The sequence below is a fragment of the Mesoplodon densirostris genome, chromosome 5 (assembly GCF_025265405.1).
Source record: "Mesoplodon densirostris isolate mMesDen1 chromosome 5, mMesDen1 primary haplotype, whole genome shotgun sequence".
Lineage (NCBI taxonomy): Eukaryota > Metazoa > Chordata > Mammalia > Artiodactyla > Ziphiidae > Mesoplodon > Mesoplodon densirostris.
Window position 1 is genome coordinate 106,243,746 of NC_082665.1, and position 9,519 is coordinate 106,253,264.

At 51.4% G+C, this 9,519-nt stretch overlaps 1 protein-coding gene across 1 annotated transcript; it reads right to left on the bottom strand.

The window, feature by feature from the left end:
• Nucleotides 1-292: 292 nt before the first annotated feature.
• LOC132490507 (cytochrome P450 2J5-like) lies at nucleotides 293-7,270 on the bottom strand. Its single transcript, XM_060098839.1, is given in 7 exon segments — nucleotides 293-495; nucleotides 498-509; nucleotides 602-743; nucleotides 5,438-5,622; nucleotides 6,414-6,555; nucleotides 6,967-7,053; nucleotides 7,055-7,270. Coding segments are annotated over 7 exon segments (987 nt in total).
• Between the last annotated feature and the right edge of the window lie 2,249 nt (nucleotides 7,271-9,519).

The following is a 9,519-nucleotide window of genomic DNA, read 5'->3' on the forward strand; positions in this document are numbered from 1 at the left end:
CACCTTGTGAGGCTTGACTCCCCAGATTAATCTTGTGAAGTGATTCAAGGCCAAACCTCTTAACTAACCTTGTAAAATCCTAAGAACTGAGCTACCAAAACTGAGCCACCTTTGTAGAGTCCTTAATACGTCTACTCTCCAATGTCACTTAACAGAACCTGTGTTAGGGGGAACCACAGGCAGCTGAGTTGGTGAACCTCTGTTCTTCTTCAACTTTTCAGGAGCCGAAAGAGACTAAGGAAGGTCTTTGTGGGGGACAAGTCTCCAGACCGCCCCCGCCCCCTGCCATTGGCTACACGCCCTCCTCTCCAGGACCTGGGTTGGGGCAGTTCAGACGGGGCACGGCACAGATCTTCTGGGGCCGGGGCTGCCAAGTGCCCCCAGAGATGTACTCCAGCCTGAGCCCTGGGCTCCCCTCTGGCAGTTGGAACCAAAAGGTCCTAAGGAGGGTGGCAAACATCAGGAAGAGCTCCATCCGAGCCAACTGGTCCCCTAGACGCACCGATGCCCTGGAAGTAGAAGGAAAGGTCAGAGGGTGGCAGCTGTCCCTGTGCCTGTCCCGTCACACCCACCACCCATGACACAGTGCTGTGTCCAGTACCTACAGAGAATGGCAGGAAGACCTCATTGACCAGGAAGTTTCCATCCTTGTCCAGGAAGTGGCCAGGGTTGAATTGTTGGGGGGTCTCCCAACACTCAGGGCCACAGAGCAAAGAGGCCAGGTTGGGCAAGATGATGGTGCCCTGCAGAGAGGAGCTGGTATGGCTCAGGGAGCTCAGCTGGCCCAGCACCCAGCCCTGATGCTGGGCTGATATGAGCTCAGAGAACACTTGGTGTGCAGAGGAGAGTTGCCTGGGACCAGGGGGCCTCAAAGAGATTCAGCATACAGGCCTTCACATCAGTGAAGTTGTTGGGCATTATGCTCTCCTGGCTAAGGGGCACCCACCTCCATCCTAAAGACTCCTGGCCCAGGCTAGAGACTCAGCTTCTGCCTCCTAGGAAGAGGGCCAGTGGCTACTGGGCATGAATGGAGGGGGCCAAGTTCTGCACAGGGCAATGAATACTGGCGGGGTGTGTGTGTGTGTGTGTGTGTGTGTGTGTGTAAGTGTGTGTGTGTGAGAGAGAGAGAGAGAGGAGAAATGGAATGGCAGACAAAGTGAAAGAAAGACTGAGTAACAAGGCAGAGAGAAGAAGAGACAGAAAACTTCAATCCTTAGGACTAGGGAGAGGAGAGCGTGACCTCTAACCCTAAGCTAACCCGAGCCCTCACTCTACCTCAAAGAAGTGAATAACTGGAAAGAGAATCAGACTGAACAGATGGGAGCAGAAAGGAGCCGAAGGCTCCTGTTGGTGACTTCAGCTCCTTATCACGTGGGCCCTGGGCTGACCAGGAAGCCAAAGTGGAACCAGGATGGGGTTGGCTATGGACCCGGGACCTGGGAGGTGCAGCTCCAGGTGTTCTGAGGAAGGCCTCATATCCTGTGGCTCATTAACCAACACCAGAGAATTAAACTGGTCACCCCTGTGGGGACTAGAGAACTGGCTACAGGATTCTCAGTTTTGACAAAGGCATCTTGAAATTAAAAATTAAAAACTCAGCACTTTGAAGCCTGCACACCAAAGAGAAGTCAGTGAAGAATGCAGAAGTTCAGACAATGTAAATACTTTCAGAAGGCACTTTTATTTTTTCTTCTTCTTCTTTTTTTTTTTTTAGTTGCTCCACTGAAGCCTTAAGGGAGGTGCCTGACCTTAGCCATCCAGACTGACAGGCACCCAGACCTCTTTACTCCGTGGCTTTAATCAGAGGGATTGGGAAGCACATGTTCTTGCTGCTGCCTGAGTGAGCTATTTGTTTCCTAGTTATAGTCCCGGGAATTTCCCTCCATTTTCACTACCAGGGATGAAGTAACCTCTGCATTACAACAGTTCTTAATAATCACCTTCAGATGTAGAGGCTCCTGGCAAGATGCTCTTTTCCCTCCAGAATTATTTATATCCTGTTCTGGGTAATGTTCTGGACTCCTTGCAAAGTGATTAACTTATATTAATTCGTGGGACAGGCTCAGACCGTGGGACAGGCTCAGCCCACCCAGCACACAACAAGGGCAACCCTCCCTCTCCTCCAAATTATAGAGCCATCTGCCTGCTGGATACCTCCTGGGGATTCTATCCCAACTTCTTCCCAGTAAATGGCAGCTTGGAGCTTACAATCAAATAGAATGTGTGAAGAGAGACAGGCTTGAAGTGCCACCTCTGTATTAGGGACCATTGCTGTTGTCGCTGTCACTCGACTAATGGAATGGTTAAGAACCATTTAGGAATATCTGTAACATTTATTGATCTACTGTCAAGCTTTGATTCTACTTTCAGGAGACATCTCTCGCCCAAGTTGGAAAAGCTCAGTATTGATTCTAGGCTGTTAATGGTTCCCTGGAGCTCTTATCACAGAACACCTCCTAGAATCAAATTGGCAGGAATGGGCTATTAATAAGGAAATTTCTAATCCCAAATGACATAAAACAGAGCTGAACCTTAGTTCCCTCCTTGTAAACTTGACCTAATTTGGAACAACTCTTGGACAACCAGGGCTTGGGGGCTCCTACCAGGATAACAGCAAAATGAGTTGATGACATGGTCCTATCCTCACAATTAAGGAGACATTTGTCTAACCACTGAACTTGATGGCCAAATACTGCCAAGGACTGTTCAGTATTTGCCAATCTGGCAGACCAATAGACAATGCAAAACACCTCCTTCCAACATGCTGATTCATTTACCTTCCTAAGGAGGCATTTTTGGAGCAATATGAACGGCAGGGAGTATGGTAGAGCAAAAACTTTGGAATCAGAGGGACATGAATTTGAAACTCAGTTAAGTACCTTACTGTGTGTTTGGGGCAGTTACTTGAGCTCTCTTAAGCTGTCTGTTAAAAAAAAGAAAAAAGAATAACAGTAGCACTAGCATCTAAAAGACAGGGTTATTATGAAGAAAAAAATGCATGGAGACAGGAATCTCTAGTCTGATGAAATTAATAAGAATTTAATCATCACATCCTGGCAGGGCCCTTGCTGTCAAGTCTGCCCTGAACCATGGTTGTAAGAGTGGAACAAAGATTCTCATGATGGAAAAAATTGGGCCCCCATACCTTCTATCCCCATTGTTTTCATGGTGGACCACCCTGTACCACTGAGGTTTCCACCAGGCACAGGCTGGAGCATCAGTGCTGAGCCAAAGTCCCTTTCTGAGGAAAGTCTTACACAGCGGACCTCCGTGCATAGGGCACCAAGACGAGTGACTCTGTTTCATCTTCATTAAAATGGCAACCTTGCCACCTACACACTTGTGCTACATTTCCTTTAAAATGACACCGCACTCCCAAAATGATTCTTGATGCCTGGCGTTCACTCCCTGTAAAACCATCTCCCCCCCTGGGCCTCCCTGGTGGCGCAGTGGTTGAGAGTCCGCCTGCCGATGCAGGGGATACGGGTTCGTGCCCCGGTCTGGGAGGATCCCATATGCCGCGGAGCGGCTGGGCCCGTGAGCCATGCAACGGGAAGAGGCCACAACAGTGAGAGGCCCGCGTACCGCAAAAAAAAAAAAAAAAAAAAAACAAACCATCTCCCCTTGAGGGTGAGCTGGCTCTAGTGAGTCACTTCTAGCAAATGGAATATATGGCAAAAGTGATGGGTACCGCATCTGAGACTAGGGTACAAAAAGACTGTAGCCTCTGTCTTCTCACTTGCTCTCTCTAATGGAGGTCAGCCACTATGTTTTGAGCTGCCCTATGTAGAGGCCCAATGTTAAGGAAGTGAGGGTGGCCTCCGGCCAACAGCCCAGAAGAAACTGAATCCTGAAGATAGCAATGCAAGTGCTCTTACAGTGGCACCTCCCCATGGAGCCTTCAGTTAAGACTGCAGCCCCAGCCAACAACTTCATCATAACATCATGAGAGACCTTGAAGCAGAGGCATCCAGCTAAGCTGCACCTAGATCCCTGACCCACAGAAACCCAGGTCCCTAGCCCACAGAAGTGCTGTTTTGTAAGTTGCTAAGTTTGGGGGTAATTTATTACAGAGCAAGAGAGATAGACAGCTAATTCAATAAATATCTTTTATCTAGGATCTGCATGGCAGTCAGTCATTGTGAGGACTGGATGCTATAGTGGACTCAAAGCCCTTAGCACACAGTAAGGCTTGGCAAAGAGCAGGAATTATTATGTTATGATCCAGTTCATGTCAGAAACCTGCACAGAAACCTGTTTCAAGCTGAATCACCAGAGAGCTACAAACCTGAACTCTATTTTTTAACTCCATGCAGAAATGTATTCATGTTAAACTTTCATGATTTAAAATGGGTTGAAGATAAGAAGAAGCTACCATATGAAAGAATATTTCTGTATCTTTAAACTCCTACTGAAGGCACCACCCAATACATTGTCCACTGGCCCTCAAAAAGGTATTATGATTGATGATCTTCATAATAACTTCTTGAAGGGTGATAAGCCAAAGTTTTCCTGATACAGGCATGCTTCCTTTTATGACATAATGAGAGTCATACTTAATTGGGATTTCCTTTTTTGACTTGATCCAGGGAAGCTCAGACTAAAGTTTTATGTACATATACAGTGGCTGTTCTTGACCTAAACAGTTTGATTTAACTTTATTCCTCTATCTCTCCTTATTCAGTACTTGTTCTCTTAACCAAGTTATAAAATGAAAGAAATGAGACAGGCATTTCTACTAGAAATCAGTTCTAAGGATATAACACAAAATGCAGACCAAGCCTAAGGCACATAAATTGCAAATAGGCTAAATGTTGACCAATAAGTGTTAAGAATTACAAAACATACATTTGGTGGAACATCATGCAGCCATTTAGAGTGACGTGGAACTGTGGTTTTCAAAATGTGGTCCCGGGACCCAAAGCATCCACACCACTTGGGAACCTGTTAGAAAGGCAGATTCTCAGGCCTCACCCCCAATACTCTGGGAATGGCTCCCAGCAATGTACATTTTAGCAAGCCCTGCATGTGATTCTGGTGTACCTAGAAGTTTGGGAACCAGTAACGTAGAAGAATCAGAATGATATGTTAAGTGAAATGAAGGATTCAGAGTTATATATTCAGCATAATCACAGCTATGTAAAATATATGTGGACAAAAAAGATTGGAAAGTGGTGCATTAAAATGTCTGCAGGGGTTACTTCTGAACAATACAGAACATTTAAAAATATCCCTAATTGAGCGTATTCTTTCACAATCATAACTCTCCATCTGGAATGCCATAGATAGAGATGAATGGATGGATGGACGGATGATTGACTGAGAGTTGGCAGACAGGCAGAAGCTGTAGCAGGTGGCTGAGCTGGGCAGGCAGCCCAGTGAAGGGTGCTTTCTGCAGGCACTGGATCAGGCATGAGGTCACACTGGGGCCACCTACCTTGGGCACGGGGTGGCCGTGCACACGGGTGGAGGTCACGCACTGGCGCAAGTCACCTGCGGTCTCAACACTGCTGAGGCGCTGCACCTCATGGACGGCGTGGGTGTAGGGCAGTAGCTCGCGGTCCTAGTAGTGGATGGCCCGGGAGGTGCCCAGCACCGCATCCAGCTCCCGCTGCACCCTCTCTTCAGGCGGCTCCGCGTGGGTCCCGGGAAGGGCTACAGCCCGACCTCCCCACCACGCCCCACCGTCCTCATCCCCACCCAGAGACAGTCGCCAAGGTTCACCACCCCTAGGTTGCCCTACCCCACTCAGCCACCCCTGGTCCCAACAGTGGCAGTCCCTCTCTGAGCCAGAGCCTGTGAACAAGAATTTTCAGGATTTGCTCCTCCAAGGGGGACTTGAGGGAAGGGCTAGGACCCAGATTTGAGCACCCACTGTGTGCCAAGTGTTCTATATACAAAGAGTCCTATGGGGGAGGAACAGTTGTCTCCACTTTACAGACAAGAAAACAGGCTGTGACAGGACAGGTACTTTTCTGAAGGTCACAAAACTAGTGGAACCAGGATTTGAACTGAGGTCATGGCCAGTTTGTCCCTGAGAGAACTCTAGCCACCTTTTTTTCCTTTGTGATCTTGAGTGGACATTGACACAGGGCCTGGCACTTAGTAGGTGCTGGATCATTACTGAATGGGTGAAATAATGTTGCCTCATTTCACACTGTTCCTAAGTGGTTGAATTACTTACCCTGGATCACTCAGTAAGTAGCAGGGTGGGACTAGAAGTCCCCACCCCCCAGCCCCTCCATCTGATTCAAAGCCATGAACACCTCCTACACCACAGCAGTGAGAGCAGGACCCACCCCTGGGGCCGCAGACCAAAGACAGTGATGGGGACAGGTTCCTTCAGCCCAGAAGCCCACAGCAGGGGTAATGGGCATGGGGCAGTCAGCAGGGTGTAACCATGGCCCCCTTACCCTGGATGGCTCCATGCTGGACCATGTAGATGAGTGCCCAGCACAGGGTAGTGGCCGTGGTGTTGGTGCCTCCCAGAAACAGGTCGACCACTACCTGGATCAGGTTTTCTTCATTGAATGTGGAGACAGGGTCGTCCGTGGCCTGGTGGGTGGGGGATGAGCGGTGGGGAGAGCAGCTCCGAGTCTGAAGCTCTCCTCTCACAGAGCCCTGGCATCTCCCTGACTGAGGCCTGGCCTGTCCCCAAACTTGTGGGACCAGAACTCCTCTGGGGTCAGAAGGGCCTGAGTCCCAGGACTGCACTGACTTTTGAGGGGGGAACTGCCCTGACATCAGCCAGGTCCCCTGCTTCCCACCCTACCCATGTCTGCAGGAGCCAGCGCTGGCCTGGGAAAAGATAGGGAGGGAAAAACCCAAATGGCTGCTGCTTCAGCATGCTCTGAAAAACTGAGGCCAGGGTGAGGAACTGAGGCCGTGGCCTTGAAATGAGATGCAGCTGGGAAGACAGCCCCCTCCATCCCTCCCTCCCTCCGTCTGCAGCTGTTTCAGGCCCACCTTCGTGATCTGGGCCTGGTAGCAGCTGATGAAGTCCTTGGGGGCCTCAGGTGTCCTAAGTTTGTGTCTGCTGATCTCACGGGAAAAAATAGCCTCGCACAGCCTTCTGGTACCTAAACATCTTCTGGTGGGGGCCTGGGAGGCGGCGGAAGGCCCAGGGGAACAGATCATACAGCTGTGGGGGAAGAGGCCCACCCAGGGGCTGCTCAGGTGCTGACCCTGAGTCAGGGCAGCTCAGAATGGTGCTGGGGGCACCGTAGTGGTCTGGAACCTCTGACATGGGCATCCCAGGACCGCTCGTCATCTGGAAACTCTCCACACTCCCAGAGTAATCTAGACAGTAACGAAAGCAGTAGTAGCAGAGACTGGACCCAGGGCTCAGCTAGGATGTCGCAGGCCCAGATAGCTGTATTTAAGGGGGTTTAACCTGTCTCTTACTTCCTGCCCACACTTCCATGCTCAACCACAATAAAGGAACTTTGACGCTGTGAATCGTCATTTTGCTGAGCAGAGGCTGCCTGAGGAACCCAGAATCAGGCCCCATGGCCTTCCTTCTGCCTACCTGACACCCTCCCTGCTATGCCCTGGCTGAGGCCCCTGCCTGCCCTGGGCCCCCAGATGTCCAATGGTCGGCACACCTGCCTCCCCGAGGGCCAGCTTACCCTGCGCCAAATGGTGCTGACAAAGGCCAGGCCAAAGTCGATGGCTTGAATCAGTTCCCAGAAGAAGGGATCCTCCAGAGGAAGCGGCGACCAAACACGAGGGCCCCAATGACTCTGGCCGTGGACGTGACAATGTGTACCCGAGGGCCAAAGGGTCTACCTGAGAGCAGAGGGGCAGGGCTCAGGGTGAGGAGGCGAAAAGAGCACTGCCCTGAGCATTCATCCAGTCTGTATAAGGTCACTCATTGCATCACTCATTCATTCCCAGTCTTCAGTCATTCACTCAGCAAATGCTTACGGAGCAACTTCTATGAGCCAGGCTTGGTGACAGGCGCTGGGTTTGCAGGGAGAGGTGTGGGAGACAGACCCATTTAAACACACTAGAACATGGGGCAGGTATGTCCCAACTGGGAACAAAGGATGCAGGGACCAGCTGTACCTGGGATTTGGGGAGGGCTTCTTAGGCAGGTGATGTCAGCCAGGTCTGAAAGGAGCAGTGGTTTCTCACAGGGAGGGAAGGGGAGTGGATTAGGACATTCCAGAGGGGGAACAGCATGTGCAAAGGGTCTGTGGTGTAAAAGGCTTGAGATGTTGAGGGAGGACATTTTCCCACCTGTAGAGAAGGGCTTCAGGCTTCTCAATGGACTGGACGTTCCTGGGCCTCTGTCTGCCCACTTGCCCACCTTACAGAAACTCTTGATTTACTGATGTAGCACAAATCCCCTACTGGACCCGCAAAGGGTCCACCCCTTTACACACACACACACACACACACACACACACACACACCCGAGGGCTCAGCCTCCTTGCAGGAGTGTGCGTGTTTGTTGTAGAGGGATCAGGGTGGGCTTGCCCCAGCCGCTCCTTACTCTGCTCCTGGTGGAAGGCCTCGGCCAGCTCTGCCACCTCTCCCTGCAACTGCAGCTCCAGTGCCAGCTTGCCTAGGCCTAGCTCCCGAAGCGTTGCCAGGCAGAAGCGTCTCTGCTGCCTCCACGTGTGCCCATTGCTGCAGATGACCCCTGGGCCCAGGTTGGGGGACAGTCAGCAGCCCGCCCCAGCCTCCCAGGCCAGGGCCACCCGGCTCTCACTCAGGCAGGGAGAGCAGACCCCTGGGCAGCCTTCCCAATCAGCTCGGGGCTGGTGCTCTGACCGAGGGGCATTTGGGGGTCATGTGGTCCGTGAGCCTGGTGCCATCAAGGTGGGCTCAGCTATGCCCTCCTCCCAAGCTGCCGATCTGATTTTGCCTTTAAGAGTCCACACAAGAAATGGAGGAGGAGATAAAGAAGGGAAGGGAGGACGGAGCCTGGAGGGGAGGAAGCGGGGGGAAGGGCATTTACTGAGCCAGGCGCTGTCCTGGGCACTCTTGGCTGTAGGGCTCACTTAATCTCCCCCACATCCCAGGGAGGCGAGAGCAGTCACTATCCCCATCTAACAGATGAGCACACTGAGGGACAGAGAGTGAGGCTGCCTCGCCCGGTCACAGAGCTGGCAGGGGCACAGCTGAGACTTGACCCAGGTCTTTTTTTTTTTTTTTTTTTTTGTGGTACGCAGGCCTCTCACTGTTGTGGCCTCTCCCGTTGCGGAGCACAGGCTCCGGACGCGCAGGCTCAGCGGCCATGGCTCACGGGCCCAGCCACTCTGCGGCATGTGAGATCTTCCCGTACTGGGACACGAACCCGCATCCCCTGCATCGGCAGGCGGACTCACAACCACTGTGCCACCAGGGAAGCCCAGTAGCCTTTGCTTTTATCTCAACTGTCTTGGAGCCAGATTGCTGAGTCGAAATCCTAGTTCTCCCCTTACTAGGTGAGGACCTTGGGAAAGTTATTCAGCCTCCCCCGCCTTGGTTTTCTCATTTGTACAATGGTGATGATAATTTTAGGCACTGCCT